The following is a 21,631-nucleotide window of genomic DNA, read 5'->3' on the forward strand; positions in this document are numbered from 1 at the left end:
CTCTATTTTATGTGTATTCCTTTAAAGCATTCAAGTAAACCTGTTTTCAAAAAGCTTTGGTTTTCAAAGTAAGTTTTTAAAAGTCAGTGCTATAACTATGAGAGATGTCAGTAGAAAAAAGTCCCCTTTGAAGACAAGGATGCACAGGGAAGGGGATAGTACAGGCTGAGCTGTTTGAGAGGATTTTTTTTCCCTCCCTGTTACCAAACCCTAAAACTCAGTAGATGATTGCAAGGGCTAAAGCGGATGCTGGTTGCCCTGAGAAAGACGAGTCCCAGATCAGCTGATCTCGACAGCATCAGCTGCTGCTCCAAGCACATACACAACAGCTTGATATGTTCTTACCACCCACCTTATACTGAGCGGCAGAGAGATGCCTCTGAGATAATTAAGGGCTTGGTGCATCCGTCAGATGAGGAGAAGCTGAGAGCTGGGACTGCTCAGCCTGGAGGAGGAGGCTCAGGGGATCCCCTCCCTGTGTGCAGAGACCCGACGAGGGGAGAAGACAGAGCTGGACTCTTCTGGGCTCAGGGGCAGGATAAGAGGCACAAATTGAAGTAAAAAAAGGACAGAAATTCCATGAAGACGTAAGAAAACACTTTTTTATTGCAAGGGTGTTTGGCCACAGGAACAGGTTGCCCACTGAATTGAGGAGGTGCCCAAGCTGCATGAGCGGGCTTTGGGCAGGGCTGGCCGGGGCCTGCCGAGCCGGGCAGCACGGCAGCTGCACCAGCTCCTCCAGCAGAGCAAAGCCACGGGCTGCAACCCCCCAGCTGCTGGGAGAAGCACTTCAGGGAACTGTTAGGTTAGATACCAGGAATGAAAAAAATAGGTAAGAGTGAGCTTTGATAAACCTTCTAATGGGAAAACCAAATTCAGCAGTGGGAGACAAAGCACAGGGCCATTCAGGCTGGGGTAGACCTCAGGTCTTCAGTCCAAGCTCCTGCCCACAGCAGGGTAAATACCAAGTTCAGACCATGTTGTACCAGGCTTTGGCCGGCCGATTCTTGAAAATCACCAAAGAGAGATCCCACCCCCTCTCTGAGCTCTGGTCCGGCACTCAGCTGTCCCCAGGCAGAATTTTTGTTCTATCCAGACAGAACCTTCTTTCTATTTATTCTGGTGGTGATCCCTCCTCCCAGCACCCACCTCCATAAGAGCCTGGCTCCATCCTCTCCAGTACCCGAAAGGATGAGGAAGCCCATCTCCCTCAATCTCTCCTCTTCGGCCACGTGTTCCCAGCCCTTGGTTCTATTGTGTCCCCTCTACATTATCAACATCTTTCTTTGGGGAGGGGGTGTGGGGGGGTGGACGGAAGCCAGGTGATAATATTCCACATGTGGTCTAACAAGTGACAAGGGAAACGATCACTTCCCTGACCCACTGGCTACGCTTCTGCTAGCACAGCCTGGTACAGCAGCCCTCCTCACTGCTTTAAGCCCGGCTTAGCTTGCTCTCCTAACAGGCTCTGACTGCAAAGCTGCTCCCCAGCCAGTCACTGCCAAGCACATCAGTGGGCACCAGTACAAGGGTCCTTGGCTCCTTTCTAGGCTCCTTTGCAGGTGTAGAATCTTGCATTTGTCCTTTTCCAAGGTCCACACCCCTGTAAACGGTGACCCTGTCCTCAAGCTCAGCTGCTTCACCCAATACAGTATTTTCCACAAACCTGAGTGCATCCCCTCTCCTCCCCTGCTCTGTTGGTATGTGCACTGTGCCTGTGAAGACAGCCTTCCAGTTTTGTGGACTTAGTCCAGCTCCTCATTCTCCGAAACTTTCCATCTGACCCCCAGAGCAGGATGAACGCCAGGCTACCCGCATACTTACCCCTCGTGTTTCGGGCAGACATCAACCACCACCACCATCACCACAGGGTCTCTCCCACCCCACCAAAGGCTTCTGACGGGTGTGGGGCAATCCTGCCTTGTCCTTACCACAAACTGGTACGTGGAATGAAACCAACTTTGTGAACTGGCCAACTAAAGACGAGGGTTAAGAAACCCAAGGTGGAGGGTGGAAGTAGTAAAAATGGGCCATTTCAGAAACTGTTTCCTATTGCCTGTATTCATGTGTGTGGGTGCCTATAGAAATACATCCATGCATATATAAATGTGCATGCATGGATCTATAATCCTAAGGGAGTAGATACTTTCTGCAGAAACCAACTTCATAATACACTTTACAGGGTGGGGGGTGAGAACTGTGAGCCTGGGGAAGAGCAGGGGCTGCAGAGAACAGGGGCTCTTGGGGTGCATTCCCATACCAACACCCCCCTTTCCTGTGCAAAAGACACAGATACCCAAATTCTGACACTGAGCTTCACTCAGTGTCTGCTACCTTGTGCACAAATAGATAATTTCTGTCATTATAAAAGGTGACAGTTTATACTTAATGACAATTTAATCAGCTTTTTGATATGTGTAAATATATTTTTTAAATTCCCTACCAAAAGCAAAACGGTAGAAGTATCTATCTGTGCCCAAAGCAACAAGCAAAGGATGGTGTCTCAGCTCCTCACCGTGAGAGCTTCCCAGAACAAAGCTGCTGACCTACTTTCCACGGCAGCACACACCCGCCCGCGGCCACTGAGGGCAGGACAGCCAGAGAACAGACTTCAGGCTACCATGTTTCAAAAAGTTCTGAAACCATTTAATAGGGCATTTTTCTCTGCCATGTCTTCCTGCTGAGAAGCTTTAGTGGCGGGAGCAGTCTTCTGGGTCTCTCTGGGTATTCACTGCACACATCCCCAGGGTGGGAGGGGGGCCTTTCTGTTTTTTTCTTGCTTTGCAAGAACAGCTGCATCAGTTAATTCATTTGTGGTTAAACAAATTCCTTTCTAAAGCTCCATATAAGGAGCTTGCAGGCCTAGAGCTCTAAATAATCCCTTCAATCTTCCTGTTTGGAATGCTGCTGTTGCTGCTGCTAATAATAATACAACCCAAATTATAGGACAATAACATTTATTTAGAGCATGAGGGATTCCACATTATACAAACCCTTAAATTTATTTTTTTGTTTCACTGGTCCATTTCTACAACAAATACATCAGATCTACTATATAATAAAATTATTTACATTTCCAAACAAGATGGGGTTCGTTCATAAACCCCCTTACTGCTATTCACATACAGTACTTAAACAACAGCACAATACATTAATACCTAAAAATGACAACCCTGTATTCTAATTTGTTTATGAAAAGTGGAAACAAATAAATTTACAATTGTCTTCCCCTCCCCTTCCATTTCGTACAAACACATTAACCTAATGTGCTAACCCTGGACTTCACTTCGTAAATCCAGGGGGGTTTTAGAATAACCCAGTTTTTATATCTATTTATCTGGTTTTTAGGAAAAAAAAAACATTTATTGGGAACAGTATAATATTAAAATGACTTACTGTACAGAATTTTATTTAAAAAAGAAAAATCACAGCTCAAAATTGCTATTGGTAAATTCACACTCATTTACAAGTTTCATGTTTCCATGCAGTATTTTACTTGGATTTTCTTCTTTTTGACTGCATTGCACTGGCACTCGTTTCTGAAATTAAGAGAAGAAAAAAAGCATGGATATGGAGTCGGTAAGCCATTCACCAGAGGTGCACAGATTGCCCTTTTATTTTTCAAAAAAATCACACCTGAAGACCAAGATTTTCACAGAACCAGGATTGACTCTTCACAAGATGTAACACAAATGGACCCTTTCCCCTGACAACAGCTGTCAGCAGCCACACAACACAACCTTCCCCCGAGCTTCTGTTAGGCCACTATTGCAGAGTGCTGCGAATTTAACATTTCTGAAGTCCTAATATAATGGCCTCAAAAATAAAAGTCATATATTTTTAACCGTTCTTTAACATTTAGTTCCCCACGTGCCGCAGTTTGCTGGGCCGTACCACAGAAGGAGGTCTCCATGAAACAGCAGTACAGCATCGGGCACAAACTGCATCAATCAGACCCCAGCATCACAGAGATGGTGTTATAAAAAAAAAAAAATATTTTGGAGCCTGCCACAGAAATTAAGAATCTAGTTGTTTGAGTCCTTGGAAAGTCATGTCATTAGAAAACAAGTCTGTTCAGCGTACATTATGATTCACAGAGTAAAGCTTATGCAGAAAGATACATAAAGCACTGCAGGAGAACAACCAGAAGCACTTGTAAAAGCTACAGTGAAAGCGTCTGAAATTTTCAGTGCACTTACCAAGGCACTAAGTTTCCATTTCAAAACAAAAAAAGAGTAAGGACCAAAGGTATTTGCATCTTTAGATTTTTTTAAAAACATGATTTTAAATGTTGGCAATGTATCTTTGGCTCTTTACAATATTTTTCAAAAGCTAGTAGAGCTGTGTGTGTTTTAAGAGTCAAAAGGGAAAAAATTTCCAAGACATCTAAAACTAGAAAAGCAACAATACAACTCTGTAGCTGTTAAATGTTGTATTAAAAAAAAATTCAACATTTCAAAATTCAACACACTTGAAGCTACAGTAAATGCTGAAACAGCCCTTGCTGGAAAGGTACTCCAAAAAGTGAAAATACTAATACAGTACCAGTTTTCAGAAGTGAAACATCTTAACTTCCCCTCACCAGAGCTCCCTCCGAGCAGGAATGCTACTTCTAAGTAGCATGGCCAGCAGCAGCACTGGCTGTAGCTCCCTGCTGCCGCTGAGGTTTGGGAGAACAAAGGGGCAGGGGTCAGCAGCGGTCAGCAGCTGTCCCAGGCCCCAGCCCCTCACCAGCATCCCCAGCTCTCCCTCGCCTGCTCCCACTCAAGACCCGCACGCCGCAGCCACACGGATGGGGACTGACCTGCCGCATGCCCTCTTCCCTTAGTTATCCTTCTGCCTCCTCCCTCCTGATGCTCACAAAGGCAATTCCTACACAAGCTGGTCAAAGCCTACTTCTCTCTCCATGCTATATATAAGTTTTTCCTAATTACCATTTTTATAATGACCTTAATCAGCCTCTATCTCAAAGGCTAGTTTCTCCCAGCATCTCGTTCTCTTTAACATGGATTAGCGAGTTTCTCAGGACACAGATAACGTCACCACAGATGTCCAGGAGGAGGCCAGGAGCATGCAAATTGCTTTCTTAAGCTATGCTTCACTAACAAAAATGTATAACAGAGTAGGCACAAGTGGCAAACCTCATTACACTTCTTCAGCTACCTCACTAATCCTCCAGCCTGCCCTCTTCCACAAGAGAGTCTTGTTTTGCTCATTTTCTCTACAACTTGGAAGTAGGCAGTTGCTTGCACGGGGATAAGGTAATCAAAGCCCAGGGTACTACACAGTAAGCTGGACCTATGTTTACAAGCAAAACTCTTAGATACTGCGGCAGTTTCAGATGCATGTTTTAAAAACAATGACTTTACTTACAGAGGTAAACAAATAATACAGTCAGTACAAAACCCCTAAGTGAGTTCTGGTATTATTTAAATTTGATGCACTTTCATGTTCCCACATTTTCAGAATTTGACGTGCCACTGGTTGTCATCTTTAGGTTTATTCATTACAGCATGGGGGGCAGGTCATACGTTTCAGATCCCCTCAAACTCAGGAAGGTATCACCAAATCGATTTTACATTGCCTTCACATTTTTCAAACTTTTCTTCACAATCATGAAAGTTAATTTATTTTTACAATACAGACTCAGATTCTTCTGCACAATCCTGCCACAAGAAGTAAATTTAATTAAATTCAGCAGCCACAAAAGTGCAGAACACATAGGTCCCTCCATGTAATCTTTGAGAGTCATTGCACAATCACATATAGCTGGAAGTCTTCTCTGAAACTCTTAAAACGCAAATATTCTTACCATCAAACTTTAGTATCTTCAGTATGGAAAATGGTTGCTGAATTCAACTTGACTTCCTTTTATAATAATTTTATATTAATACCTCTTTGCTCTGTATGTTATCTTTAAAATATTGGTCGAATGTTGGCTCTTGACAGTCTCTCACTACCCTCTCACACAACTTTTGTCCACCAGAATTTTTCTGACCCTTAAACATAAGGAGCTGACACAGCTTCAGAAATGCAGAATGGCACTGTGGACTGTGCATTCCAGCAATGACCATGTGTATCACACAAATGCTGCATACTTTGTTAAAGATTATAACCTGTGTAGAAATAAGGCACGTCATCAACTGCTAATGCCGTGGGTTAATATCTGTAACTTTAGGATTTCACGTATTCTTGGGAAGAACAGCTGAGGCTCCGTGCACTAGCACACAGCACTCCTCGATGCTGCAGGCTGCCATCCAGGCAGCGTTCTGAGCGTGCCTGAACCACAGCATTTGGCTTCGCAAGAGCTGACCATGCACTTGGGAAGACTTAAGCATTTGTCTCGTGTCTTTCAGTCTTCAGGAAAAAAAAAAAAAAGTGTCACTTTTTACTTGAGTACAGTCCTTTTAATGGCAATATGTTTCTGCCAAGAGAATTCAACTTCAACTAGGCAAGCTTGCTGAACACTACGTTGATGAGTACTGCAGAAAACAAGTTCCACAAATTTAACAATGGGAAATTCATACAAGATTTACTGCCAGTACAGATGTTGGTAAATACTTCAACACCAACCTGTGTCTAAATCATTGAAACTCGAGTTAAAGCACACAACACTGACAAGCTGTAAACCATCGTTATGAGCCAGTTATTGAAAGGGGAAGTACGTTAGTTCCTGCCCTCTCCAGAGAAATGATGGCTGTGCATTTTACCTTTTGCAGTGCTGGATGCAGATGCTGGTCTGGAGGACCTCTTGCGCTGCCCATTCTCTACAGTTTCCTGTGAAGTGGCAGAATCCTCTGTTCTTGAATTTCTTCTACTTGGAGTTTTAGACTTTTCACAATTCTCTTTTGTCTCATTACTAATAAAGTGGGACAAAATATTTCTGATGAAGTGTAAGAAGAATTATGTTTTTCTATGCAACTCAGACAAGCTGGAGTATGGACCGACACAGGTACCAGTTCCGGACTATTAGCACTGAAGATATGAAATGCTAGAGATACCAGAAGTTTTATCAGATGAAGAATGACCTGAGTAAGCCAGAGTATAGTCCATTTCTATTAAAAATTATCAGAGGATACAGAATTGAGAAGTCCTCAAAGAGAATATTTTCAACATTAGAAGACCAAGAAATTAGATGCATTATAAATTGTCTGCTCTGTTTTCCACAGGTGCCACCATTACTGAAGTCTAGGAAAAGCAAACAAGTTACATTAGAGACTGCTACGATATGGGAATACAGAGTTGAAATTGCAGATGAACACAAGGAGGAATTATAAACTCTCAGTGAGTATGCCGGCTTTTGTTTTTACTAGAAAGACTCACTCCATTGATCCAAGTGATTTCCTCACATATTAAAAAAGCTTAGGGTTTATTTAAAATTTTCTTCAAGCTTTAAGGCTTGAAGTTGTTTGTTTGGTTGGTTTTTTATAACAGAAAATTTTCTGCTATAAAAAAGTAATTTTAGGTAGTGTGGAAATCTGTGTTTCTTGTCACTGGGACAACAAATGGAGCGCTGTATTTTGTAATTAAACTCCTTTATTTTATCACTCTTAACCCTGTAAACTCATCCTGAGGTTTGGGTGTTTTCTCCTTAATCCATTAATGCCAGGGAATTTCTGATGACTAAGCAGTTTCTGAAGATTAAGCTAAACTTCTCTCCTGTGAATTCAAAGGTAAGTAATTAATCAAATAAATTATTCTGCTGACAATGGAAAATGAGAAAGAAAACTTATTTCATGCCCTTTGGGTGATACTTTCAAGATTTCAAGAAAGGCTGCCTTAATCAGAGAACTGACTAAAACCACCCAGAGCAGACCTGTGTGTTACACAGGTTCCAGTTCACTGTGTCAGAGGAAGTCCTGCTTTGAGAGGAAAAACTACTACAAAGACTTATAGTTTTAAGTAACAGATATCTAAAATAAAACACAGTTTGTCAATGAAAGGAGACAAACATTCTCAAGCAAGGAAACACACAGTAGAGGGGAATATGGAAGTATGTGGATTGTCTCAAAATACATATTGAAATCTATTTCCTCATAAATCAGTACTATGGGCAATCTATAAACCGAATCCCTCAAAGCGGTCACCACCTGGTTTTCTGCTAAGTAACCTGGGCTGCTGAAATAACAGTCACCTACTTCAGAGGATACCTGGAGGTAAGCAAACAGGCATCATCTGCTGAAGCTCAGTTATTACAGATAATCTTTACCGATTCTAATGCCTAATTCATAGCTTGGATTGTCTCATGGGAACCAACACATCACTTCTTTTGTAGGAGGAAATGAAGAGGGCCCAACTAAAAATATTTCCAGTAGGTTGCAAGGTTCCTCCAAGGTTTGTCTGTATGGCGTTTAACTCCAGGAGCTCAAAGCTGACTGCTGCAAGGACCAGCCATTACTAGATTCACAGTTTGCCTGAAAACTTTCCTTCTTTTCCAGTCTTGCTCAGAAGAGCATCAGCCCAGAAGAATACACTTCTGGTAATTTGATGTGCTGAATGACTCTGGAGAACAGTCATCCAAGGACACTTCACTTGGAAAATCCACTCATCTGCCAAGTGTCGCACCTTCAGCTTTTTAGAAAAATTCTACCCTAAAGAAAACTTGTCATGAAATTTCAGTTAATCTTTGATACAACTAGAAAGATCCCAATCCATGTGAAGGTAATTTTAGTTAAATATTCAATTCAGAGTCATTCCTGATCTGAGAAAGTGCACTGTGTTACCTCCCTTACAAAAGACACGGTGCCTTATTTCCTGATGAACCAAGGGAGTGAACTGCACCTCTTGCCCTGCCTCAGGGGATCACTCACTCCACTGATGAGGGCAGCATCAAAAACCTAGCCAGTTGTAGCAGCACAGTTATCCAAAAACCTTACGAAGGTCTGTCATTACAGCTGCCTAGATTTAATTTAAGAGCCTGGTGGGTTTTGAATCTAGTAACAGAAATAGATCTTGGAAACCCTATTTTCTTCTGACAGAACACAACCATTTCAAATTTGATCTTTTAATTACTGAATGTCTTAACAGGGACAAGGGCTTTCCTATCAGGCTTCAGCAAAGTGTCAGCAAACACAGAGGAAGTCTGGAAAAAACAGTCACAAAGGCAAAAGAACAAACTTTAGGAAGAAAAAATTTACATGACAGCTAGGCTGCAGGCTTTGGAGGTTTTAGTTTCGATTTGTTTTCAGAAAATATCGAAGAGTGGAACCATCAAGACCCTTCCAGGACATGAAACACTCAGGCCTGAAGGGATAAGAGGAAATACTGCCCAAAGCACAAAGTCAGCCTTGGGAAATAGTTACTTTACATTTTGCATTTCAGCAATGTTTTGAAACATTCAAGTAGCCCAATTTCTTAGCAGGACAGAAAGAGTATGGACAGGAAAATGAAAAGCAGTAGCAAGAGTTGTGCAATTGAAGCAAAGAGAGAAGAAACTTCCTCCCACGAAAGCTATATCTGTTCTGAATCTACACAAACTATCTCCTTACCTTTGACCAGCAACTACTGGAGCATTTGTTTCAAGCTCTACAAGAGAAAAAGATAATTTTAAAGTCTGCTGTAGAAGTATGTACCCACCAACAAGGCATGACTATCTCACATTTTTCTCATTATGGATTAGGTCTGAAGAATAAACTTCTCTCATCTATGGTTTCTCCCAGAGCAAAGCAAACTCACATACCAAAGCACCACATCAGCCAAGTGCTCCTCCTGATTATGGCCTGCACCAGCCAAGGCAGAGAAAAGTTAAAAGAAACTCTGAAGAAGAAAACTGTAGCGAAACTTCCTGACAAGAGCTGCAATCCTCTCCCTTTTTAAACTTCCATTTTAGACAGTTTACTGCTTCTAAAACTTCTAGGTTTTATTAGCTTTAAACCTTAAAAATACTAATCTGGATCTATTATGCATGAAAAATTTTGCCTGAACCCAACCACCTCTCAGAGCAGTATCTTCTAATGCAAAGGAAGACAATTTTCTGAAGCCTAATTATACTTCTACTGGATTGGAAAAAAAAACTCTCAAGAGGTGATGTAGGCTGACCTGCCTTTTTTCTCTCTCTCACAGTGATTTTATACATACAGATCAGGTCTCCTTTTGAGTCTTCACTACAATAAACAGCTCTCATAAAATTTCTCATCTTTTTGTTGTCCATCTTTTAATTCTCCCCATATCCATCAGATCCTTTGTTAAGGGGCAGTATCTATACGTAAAAACCAGCAACTCTCGTAAGACACTGCCACTGGTTTGGGGATGAGGTGTATGAGCTCACTGTTCGTTTGCCACGTTGCCTATAGTGTTACTCCATCTCACCCTCAAACACCCTACAGGCTCTGGGACAGTGGCGCACACTGTGGCTCTGCCTTTACGATCAATTAAATAGCCAAAGTTTGCTAGAGTGTGCACAAGGATTAAAGGTGTAAAAAAAAAAAAAAAAAAAAAGAAAACAGATAATATCTGTCCCCTTATGATAAATACCCCTTACAATTTGTACTGTTGGAACATCAGACTCTTCAGTGTAAGTGTACATAGCACCATCTGGGAAAAAACAGATGTCTTGGTAACAAAAGAAAAATAGACTATGCGACACAAGGAAAGAGTTACTTTTCTTCCTACCCAAAATTTGAACTGGGAGACTATCCAATAGTAAAAATTGGTAATGTCAGCGCTTCCCCCCAGCAGGAACTCCCTAATGCAGCCACATCAGCACTGGGGCAATGAGTCGGATGCGAACTGACAGGGTGCATGGATGTCTTTGTTTAATTGGAAGGTCAAAGAAAGCAATTTAGTACAATTTTTACTTTCTGAAAGCTCTGCTTCTAATCACATTAGAGATGGCAAAGTGATGGAGAGTGGCACTTTCCATGCGCAAGCCCACATCTGTCCATTTCCCCTACTCATTTTGGAAAATACTTTTCAAAACAGCACAGAATTAATGGTGAAACACCATAATAATAGATGGCAACAACATAAAGTCATCTGCCAGGGCTCCACCTTTGAAACGCTGCCAAGGGTTCATTAAAAGCTGATCATAAAAAAAAAAAAGGGATTACAAATCTAAAACTTACATTTCCAGCATGGCTTTTGAAAATATTTTCAGAATTGAAAAACTCCTATTTGCCCTTAAAACTTCAAAACTCAAACACAACATATCAGTACAAATCCAGTCCCTCCAACTTATGACTGAATATCTAAAAACTGCCTTGGTGATTTTTTCATTTGTTTTACTTGACCCCATACTGAATCTCCAAGGCTTTAGTAAATTCTAAAGAACAATGTGTCTAACAATCAAAAGCAATCCCAAAAGCAGAAATAATAAAAAACCCAACCCCAGTCCCCAAACTGCCAAGCATATTAGTGACCATTAAAATATGCATTAAAATAAATGTATTTTCAGTTACAAACATAACATAGTTTAGTTCACCTATATTCTGCTTTTCCAAAGTAAGATTTACCTGTTCTTTGAACAGTACTTTCTGATGTTGCAACTGAACTTTTTTTCTGTGTTAAATGTTGAGAGGATGCTAGAATAAAAGTGGAAGGAAAAAAGCATTATTTTCCAAGAGAGTCACAAGAGTTTTCTGTTGTGCAATTGGGCTGCTTTTACAAAATGCTGCATCTTCCCGTTTACTGCATTTTTTTATTTCACAGATGCTTTTTTTTTTAACCTACTCTCTACTTACCCCACCACCACACACACCTCCCCAGTTTTAAAAAAACTTTGGCAAAACTATCCCAAGAGAGTTTACTTGAACTAGAATAACCATATCATAAAACGTATTTTTAAAGGTAACAGGTTTTCAGCAGATTGAGAAATTAAAGAAAGTCCTAGAAATAAAAAAGTTTAGTCTCTCTCAGTTCAGTGCTCCTTTCAACAGAAGTTCTGGGGAAAAATAGCATATTTGTAATGAATCAATGTGCTCACTCTTTCAATTAAACTGCAAGAGTGCAAAATACACTCCAGAGGCTCCCTTGAAGTCTTTTGGCAATAATGTGATGTGACTTAACATTTCTTAGGTTGCCAAGTTAAAAAAAGAGATGGAAAAACAATTGTTGTTGGGCTAATGCTTTCTAATCTTCTCTTACACGTGATAACGAACTTACAAAGAACATGAAGACAAAAAGTTAAATATTCCTGTTTAAATAAAGAATATCCACTTCCATTTTTTCTCCTAACAAACCAGAATTCCTTCTGTGAAGTTCAAAGTAAACGTTTTCATTTTCTAGTGGCATACAGCTACACCATACATCTAACAGCCACAGGGAAAGTCACATTCAAGCTGCAGGTTCCAGTTCCACTGACTTCTGTGGATTTTATCTTCCATGATCTTATCTTCTGTATCTATATTTATGATGTAAAGCACAATGGATATTCAGACAGCTTACTTCAAGAGTGATGGCTTATTTCCACACCATTTTCAATGGATTATAAATGGCATCAAGAAATAGCAGCAATGTCATAAAGTTGTCAGATGCTCAAATTAAAATAGTAAAGGAGAACACAGTTCAGACGTGAAGGTACTTCATGTTTTTGAATTGGCTGCAATTCACTTATAATGGCTTTTTCAGCTGTTTCTCCAAAATGAGCATTTTAATTTTTTCCTAGACATAAAGGGTTTGGTTTTTTTCTTATGGAGGTTATTCATTATTTCCCTAGAGGGTTAAGGCTATTTAAAGAGGGATCTAGTATTATTTGGATTAACCCAAAATATCATAATTAAGTCAAAAAATTGGAATCAGTTATAAAGAGTCTCTGGCAAGACTGAAGCAGAGTATCAGTATATCCACCAGTATCAAAGGCACCTTAATACTTCTTTTGTCATTACTGATACATCTGCTTTTTCTCCCCACTTCTAACAGTTAAGTGAAGTCCCTCCTCTATTACTGCGCCGTGTGCTCATGACAAATACTCCATTTAAACTGTAAATGGAAACTGAAATAAAACATCTGAAACGTGAATGTTAGTGAAGCACAAGCCTTTGTATCACTCAGATATTAGAAACAAAAAAGCAGTTGTCAGTCTTGGCTACAGCGTCTACATTTTGTTATGTTCATGGCAAAAAGCACCTAAGAAGTTTACAAACGCAATCTCATTTCTTCCATTTACACAGGGTAGCACTGGACTTACCTGCACTTTGTAGCAGTTCCTGATGTGCTCCTGCTTTCTCCTCCACCACACCAACCCCGGTTTGCTCAGCTGGCAAACCACCGTGGTTACCACCATTAGTGCTTGGCGCTGCAGGCGCGGGGTCGGGGACTATGGGAGCGGGTACAACTGACAGTACACTTGCGGGAGGAGTGCTTGTGGGTGCGCCTGGAGACAAGGAGGCAGGAGCAGCAGTTGCAGTGCTGACACTCGAGCTGCCAGGCCCAGAAGTGCTCTGTTTTATAAGACTGGGTGCTGGAGGTGTCACAGTTTTATTATCTAGTTCTGCTGGTGATTGCTCTGGCCCCAAACTATTCGGGACTGATGTTTCTAGTCCCTGACCTTCTGTTTCTCCATCCAAAGCATACTGCTCTTCCCCTTTCTCAAGGGAGCCAGTGACTTTCTTGCATGCTTTAGTAAGCAAGAGTTGGCCAATCTTGTCTACTTTTCCTTTTCCCTTACTTGACGAAACAGGACTACGTCTGTTCCCAGATCCTGGACTACTCGTAAGAAGAGGTGAAACAACAGGTCCAGACTGTGTTGCTGTAACAGAGCACTGCTCACTCGACCCACCACTTTGAGAAGTCTCCTCTGGGCTGAAGTCTTTGACTCGCTGAGTAGGAAGATGTGAAGGAACACTGGAAGAAGTTGTAGCGGAAGAAGGCAGCTGAATAGGAGGTGCCAAGGGATTAAGAACCAGTGACCTGCTGGTGGGAATACTAGAAACAGGACTGCTGGATGATGTGCTGGGAGGAGCAGGCCCAGAGGAGAACTTAATATTCTGTGGTATGTGCAAAGGTCCAACGACCGCGACTGACTGAGGCATCAGACTAGAGTTAGAAGTCATTGGGGCTGCTGGAATTGTACTTGACTGAGAGCCCTTCATAACCTGAATTATTGATGATGAGTTTATAAAAACAGGTGTAATGAACTGTGGCCTGGCATTAGACTGAACTGCTGACTGTCCCTCAGAAACCATAACTTTGCTCCCTACGTTGGGCATTGTGACAACAGTCGACACTAACGCAGGTTGCAAGTGAGATGGCAACGGTGCTGATGTATTAGCAGAAGATGTAATAGGGTTTGAAGTTACAAAAACTGTTATCTGGTTAGGGGGTAAAGGACCTGAAATAGAAGAAGAGCTGACAGGCCTTTGCATTACTGGAGGCACACTCTGTGCAACGTTTGAGTTTATTTCTCCTAGCTCCTGGTGCCCTGGATTTGAACAGGGCTCATTGTTCTGAGGTAAGCTAAGGGAATTAGATGGCTCTTTGCTCGAGGATGATTCTTGCAGTGGAGGAATGACAGCTATCTTCTTCATCTCCTCACCAGTGGTGACTATCGGTGACATTTCAAGACCAGTCAGCCCAGGGGGCTTAATGGTTACATTAGGAGCTCCAGAATTATCAAGAAGTTGACTTAAAGAAGTTGGTGCTTCCCTCATAGCTGGAGATACCATGGTTTTACTTTCCTCCAAGACTGGAAGCTTAGTGGTGTCTAAGGCTGGCCCGTCTTTCTTTGACTGTTCTTCTGGAACCAACATTTTCATTTCTGGAGTAGGGATACCTTTTAGTTCAATACTGGGCTGGTCTTTGCTACCTTGGACACCCTGTGCATTTTGACACTCATTATCTTGAGGCACACTAAGACTCTCTTTATTGTCTTCAGGAATGCCAGTCATAGCAGGTACAGAAATTGCAGGACTCTGGTTACTTAGCATGTTACTATTTTGAAAACTTGTAGTTACAGGTGTTGGTAAAGAAGAGGGACCTGCCATCATATTTCTTTGTAATTCCATATTCTGCAAGAGAGATGGATTCTGCTGAGTTGTCAATGATAATTTAGCTGCTTTTGAATTCTGCCTGCCTGGGCTCGGTGTAGTTTTCCTACTGGATCCAGGACTGGACCTTCGACTATTGCTTGGACTTGCTCTCTTTGTTCCTCCAGTGTTTGTTTGTTTTCCTGAATTAATGACCACACCTTCCAATTTGTGTGACTGTGGAGCAGCAAAACTAGACTGATTGTTAAGTGTGAGATTTGATGGGGCTTGTCCAATGGCCTTCAAAGTAGTGGGATTAAGACCCTGCTGATCAAATCCTCTATTGAGATTAGGCCTGGGAGGTAAAGGAATATTAATCTGGGGAGGAAACAGACCAGCTATAGAAGCATTGAGTCTCTCTGGAGATAAGCTAATTTCTGATGGTTCTGTGCTAGGTGGACGGTTATTAGGAGTCTGAGGATAGTATGGCCTTGGGCTTGCTCTGTTTGGGGTTTTAGGCCTTGAAGTTTGTGATGGGGTTGCAACATTTGGAAAATGGTGTGTAAGAGCATTAGGCAGAGAATTAGACTGCTGCTGGGGACTTGCACCTTGGGCAGTTGAAAGTGGGGATGGTCCAGGTTTGGGTCCTGTCATCATTAGTTGGTTCTGTGAAACTACTAAATGAGATGTCAAATTATTCTGAGCTCCTGATGCTGGGGGGCATTCAGCTCCACCTGCTTCTGGAAGGGAGGATACCGATGAAACCTCTCCGAGGGGTGAGCTGGAAGGATTCTGTACATTATCTTGATAAACCATTTTTCTTGCATTATTTCCCAGAGAAGGATTGCCTGGCAAGGAAATTCTTTGTTTATCAGGAGATGGAGGCACTGATCCAGGACCTTGGAGGTTAACCATCACTGGCATGTTACCGCTCTGCTGCATTGGCATTCGTTGAGCATCTGGATTCAGGGGCCCTCTGGGTGGGTGAACCCCTTGTGGTACAGGAAGCCTGACTGACTTGGGATCCTGCTGCATCATGAGCATCATCATCATCTGCTGCTGCTGCTGCTGCGGTGTCTGCGGTGGTGCCTGGCCGGGCTGTGGGGGTGGCTGGGGCGGCTGCTGCGCCTGCGCCTGCTGCGTATGCGCCATGAGCTGAGGTGGCATCTGCTGAAGTGGTCTTTGTTCCACTGGCTGAGATGGATAACCTGAGGTGACACGATGAGACATTCATCAAAACCAAAAAAAGATCATAGCAAGCAGAACTTCCGTAATGAGCAGGATCAGATAGGAAGTACAGCCAGGAGCCCATTTATCTAATGTGAGAGCCACATTAATGCAACAGGCTTTACAAGTAAGGACAAAGATTTTACTTAATTCTTAAAAATATTTTTGTTTAATGTATCAATGGCTTTCATGCCATTTAATTGGAGATCTCTTCGTGTACTGCATCAGCTACTAGCTATTCCTCCAGATTCATGCCACCTGAAAAGCCTCTGCAACTGTCCCATGGGCTTGCTTTCACTTACAAATGCAGAACTGGACTTTCACTAATTAATACTCCTTAAAACAAACTTAAGAGTTTGACAGGCCCTGTGGGACATGGACTAGCATACCTGCTACACATTTTCTGGTGTACAAAGTAGAATCTGCTGTGTATTACTAGGCCAAAAACGATGCTAAAAAATATCTGTGTGACTTATAATATAAATTCCTCTGCAGACTTAGGATTTAATACTCCCTACATGCAAAGGATAATTCAAACTGCAACTTCTATTTCTTAATTCTGAAAAAGCTATCGATTAATGCTAAATTTTTAAGGTCTGTGCTACAGCTAGAAATACAGAATTTTTTATCAGTGATGTCACTGCTGAATAATTCTACAGTGCTCAATTTGATACCTGCAGGGTAATACATGTGAATGTGGCCACTTCGTTTTAAGCTAATTCAGAAAACAAATAATGGTACCAATTAGTTAGTAGGAGGAAAAAAAGCTTTGGACTTGAATGTGTGATAACACAAATAAAATATAACTGTCACAAAGAGCAGTTAAAGCTCTTTTATAGTTATTACATTCAGATAATCCAAAGAAAAATCCTACTACCTGGTGGCCTACTTGCAAAATCTGAAAGTTTAGGGCCTGAATTATCTAAATTCATTCCTTGTTCTCCGGACATTGATGACTGATCACCCTCCTCCAGGCCAGCTGGACGTGGTTCTGAAGAACTGAAAGAAAAATAAATGCAATTAAGATCCAGCCCTCACATCAGTGTTTTGACTTCTGCTTCCATAGCTAAGTACTCAAGTAAGTAACTCCCAGCACCTTTCACAGACCTGCAAGTAACTCACTCAAATGCACTACCTCTGGTATAACATGACAAATTTGAACAGAGAGCCCAGGTCTGCTGACAGTCACTCCTGTGCCTTAAATACTGCCTAAAAGGAAACAAACTGCCTGGTGCTGTATTGAACTTAAACATTTCTTTTGTTTCTACCCTGAATCTGAGTTTTATAACTGAGTGCCAATGACTATTTCAAATGATACAGTTATATGTATTTAAACTAAACAGGCTTCCCTCTAATACTGCTGTGACATCAGTGTAGACAAGTATCATAGTTAGATGCATAGAAATTTATTTTAATAGTAACACCATTTCTTCCAGGATCATATCCAGAAGTGACTACATCAGGGTATCAGAGACCTCTGTTAACATCACAGCAAAAATGCACTGACGTATTCAGATATGTCACTTGCCAGAGCACAGATCTTTGTGGGATACTGAGACTCTGTGAGTGATCATAAAATGGTTTGGATTGGAAAAGACCTTAAGGATCATCTAGTCAACTTCCCTGCCACAGGCAGGGACACCTTCCACTAGCCCAGGTTGCCCAAAGCCCCATCCAACCTGGCCTTGAACCCTTCAGGGGAGGGGGTAGCCACATCTCTGGGCAACCTGTGCCAGGGCCTCACCACCCTCACAGGGAAGAATTTCTTCCTTCAAGGTATCTAATTTAAATCTACTCTGTCAGTTTAAAACCACTACCCCTCATCCTACCCCTACACCCCTGATCAAGAATCCCTCCCCCCTTTCCTGTAGCCCATTTCAGCCCTGGGAGGCCGCTCTAAGTTCTTCCCGGAGCCTTCTCTTCTCCAGCTGAACACCCCCAACTCTCTCAGCCTGCCCTCACAGGGGGTGCTCCAGCCCCCCGAGCACCTTTGTGGTCTCCTCTGGCCCCACTCAAGCAGGTCCGTGTCCTTCTGCTGTTGATGCCCCCAGAGCTGGACCCAGCACTGCAGGGGGGTCTCACAAGAGTGGAGCAGAGGGAGAGATTCCCCCCTGCCACTCTCCCTGCTGCCCACACTGCTCTGGGTGCAGCCCAGGACACGGGTGGATTTCTGGGCTGAATGCACATTGCTGGCTCACAGTCAGTTTTTCATCCACCAGTACCCTCAGGTCATTCTCTAAGGGTACTTGATGCTCCAGGAGACTCTCTAGAACAATTTAAAATTGTTCAGATTCAACACCCAATACTTCCACTGAATCAAGACTGCTTTTGCAGACTCAGAAAAAAAGCAAGTTTCTACAGTTATCGTTATATGTGGTCAGAAGACGTAAGACAGAGAGATGAAAAGACCTTAACAGCTTATTGGCTTCACAAATATATGAAGGCTGTAGGGAGAGCTACGTAATAAAAGCTCTGAGTTAACATTAAAAGACATCAGAATAAGCCCACTGACAACAAAGAGAGGCAGAATCATGCAGAAATGCCAAGGACAAAAGAAATTTTCAGTAAAATATGAATCTGAAGTATATAAAGGCAAAGATCTATCTTATCTAATTCTACATGAGAGTAACAGTTTCTGGCATCTGTACAGCTGAGATGGAGAGACCCAGGCCTGTCCTAATGTCCTATTAAATACCTAACCGATGTTCAAAAACCAGTGTGTGACTTGAAAGTCCCTGAACTTTCACAGGTCAGAACTGGGGAAAACATAAACCAAGAGAGAAGAAAGGTAAGAAATGGGGCAAACACAGAATCATTCCAAGCACTGCTGCTGAGCAGACGAGTATTGTCAAGGAAAGCATCTGGAGCTAAACCTTTTGTCTAATCCAGCACACCACCAATTTTTGTGATGCAGTTGTAGGTACCCTCCACCAATAAATCTGATGAAAACTGGCAAAACGCATACACATGCTCCAGAACCATTATATTAGCAACCACAAATAAACAAAAATTCTGGCAGCAAAATCACCCAGAGGAGCTGCAGCCTTTGATGTAGGTGCCAGCAACATGAACTGGAATAACTGCCTAAAGTTGTGAATACAATCTTAAATTTGTAATTTTGCCACTTATGTTTTTTTATAATGGTGGAAGATGAAAAATGCTACAGTTAAAGATTAGATAAAAGCCAATGCAGAGCATCAAAGCACAAACAGGTTTAACCTAGAAAACAATCATGGTGCAAAATCAATTCTTAGAAAATATCTCCTGCCAGATGGGTTTAATCGGGCAAGCTGTACAAACCTCACAACAGACATGATTTTTATTTGCTAGTAAAGAATAGCAGTTATTGTAGGACTGCTACTGTAATTGCTGGAAAATTTAAACCTAACTTGAATTTTGAATGTAGCTGAAATTCACTGGGCATATTTAGCAACCATCACTGATCAAAAAATCCAGGTTCTGAATACAAATAACAAGACGTTTGTGTGAAGGGACAAATATTCCATATTTGTTCTTTCCTATTGCTCTGGACGTAAAAAAACAAACCAACAACTGCACAACTAGGTACAGCATGCATTGTCATAAATGAACCCTTTGTTCCACCAGCTGCATTCTCAGGCAGAATCTTCAGATACAAATCCTTTGTCAGAGTGGAGAGAGAAGTCCAGAAGGCAAAAAAACCCCCAAAACTCAACAACAACAAAAACAAAACAAAAAAGGGCTGCAGATGCTGAAATAAGATGTGCAAAAATAAAATTACACTCCAGATGCAAGCAGAACTAGCCCTGCTGACATGGTACAAAGCTCTGCAGTAACTTCTGCTTTTATAGAAAGACACTTGTCCTCTGATGCTAAATGAGCTTCATTCCCCATGTGTACAGGGGGACTGTCACCTCCAGGCCTACACAGTAAAAGCTCCCTGAATCTGATTGAAGAAAACTTCTTTCTCCTGCAGTGCTATTCACCATCTGCACATCACCCTTCACACCAGATACTGCAAATCTGAATGCGAGCAGTCATTTTACTGACTGTATTATTTCTGTTCTACCAGTGTACATGATGTTCACAGTCTGTGCACAAGGGAACATAAACTACTGTTTGTTTGTGCATGTATTTAATAGAACTAACATGCTTTATCTACAAACACATTTCATCTAGCATCTTCTTCCTCAGTTTACATCCCATTACCTACAGTCTTCAAGTTCAGAAGACAGATGCAATTACTTTTAAACAACCTACTTTTCCGTAACGTCTTGGTTTTCGTTCCAATGCTGCGTTGCTCAATTAAGCAAACCCTTAAAACTATTTGAGAGTCAGCTGAATAAAACCCTTGCATAGCTCACTTATCCTATTTAGATTCCAATATGGCTCAGTCTACAAACCATATTATTAATGTACTTTTGTTACCATATTATTACATCTCAGAAATTATTTCTAAGGAAAAAAAATCAGAATCATTTTTAGCATGTTTATCAAACTAGCTGCATTTCCACACAAAGTCTGCTGCTCTGAATTCTAAAATTTCTGAGGAAGAATGACAGAGAAGAAGCCAAGATGAAAAGCATCCTATTTGCTTCTGACGTAAAAGAAAGCGATCCAAATCAGATTTAAAAGAATCAGCAATTCCAAGACAGGAAAATGCTGAGCTTGCCTAATGATGCTAGGGAAGCCAAGAACGAATAAGGCAGGAAAGTATTACAGCCAGCTTTCATTGCAGTTGCCCTCCTTTTGCTGGAGAATAATCTCAAAAACATTTATAAGTATAGCTCCCTTCTTAATGCTCCTGCAAGGATAAAGTGATTAATATATAGCCCATTAAGAAACAAAATACTAATCCATATCAGCTGCCAAAGCAGAATTCTGCAGGTAGCAATGGCAAGAGAACATTTACTGAAAATTAAAGTGATAGAGTAAGTACAAAGTGGTATTTCCTTTGTTAATCACACTGAAATCTGATTAAAGGCCTTATTTAAGAGCTAAGAATTCTTTTGAATTGTCACAGCTCCATAGAAAAGCTGTAATTTAGGCTTCTTTTATTGTGAAAACTTTTTACCAAGCAAATAATCTTGTGAGACTTTGTAAGCTCTGAGGAGAGCGTTATATAGCCATTTACTGATATTCCTGGGCCACACTGAAGCTGGGTGATCATCAGTAAGACCAACAAGGCTTTTATTTAACGATTAACGGATTTTTCTTTTCATAAGAGAGTGCCAACTCATCTACTCCCTCCGAGTCCTCTGTCATTTCCGTGCCAAGACAGCTTGCTACAGTAGTGATTACTATTATTTTATTGGAATCTATTTAGAATTGAAGCATTTTATTTTTCACACATATCACCAGAGTTTTCCTACCTAGAAATACAAGACCATTTTTGTCTTTGATCTGGGGCAAAAAACCCTCCCAACTTTCCATGAAAGATGCAGATGACTAACAGTGACACAAGGTTTGCACATTTTACTTTACTGCAAATGATCAGCAGTGCCTAGTGGTACTAAACAAAGTGG

The 21,631-nt window shown here is 41.5% G+C and overlaps 1 protein-coding gene across 6 annotated transcripts in view; it reads right to left on the reverse strand.

The window, feature by feature from the left end:
• Positions 1 to 2,900: 2,900 nt before the first annotated feature.
• The window catches only part of NCOA6 (nuclear receptor coactivator 6), a 47,216-nt gene continuing 28,485 nt past the window's right edge, over positions 2,901 to 21,631 (reverse strand). For 3 of the 6 annotated variants that reach the window (XM_074920534.1, XM_074920533.1, XM_074920532.1), the window contains 6 exons: positions 17,005 to 17,126; positions 13,124 to 16,108; positions 11,451 to 11,519; positions 9,489 to 9,525; positions 6,711 to 6,859; positions 2,903 to 3,539 (listed from right to left, as the gene is read on the reverse strand). In XM_074920534.1, coding sequence (XP_074776635.1) covers positions 3,493 to 3,539; positions 6,711 to 6,859; positions 9,489 to 9,525; positions 11,451 to 11,519; positions 13,124 to 16,108; positions 17,005 to 17,126 — 3,409 coding nt within the window. In that variant the 3' untranslated portion in view covers positions 2,903 to 3,492. Of the gene's footprint in view, positions 3,540 to 6,710; positions 7,189 to 9,488; positions 9,526 to 11,450; positions 11,520 to 13,123; positions 16,109 to 17,004; positions 17,127 to 21,631 lie in introns of those variants that run through there. The other 3 variants (XM_074920530.1, XM_074920529.1, XM_074920531.1) reach the window with 3 other exon arrangements.

This window comes from Athene noctua, chromosome 16, assembly GCF_965140245.1.
Source record: "Athene noctua chromosome 16, bAthNoc1.hap1.1, whole genome shotgun sequence".
Lineage (NCBI taxonomy): Eukaryota > Metazoa > Chordata > Aves > Strigiformes > Strigidae > Athene > Athene noctua.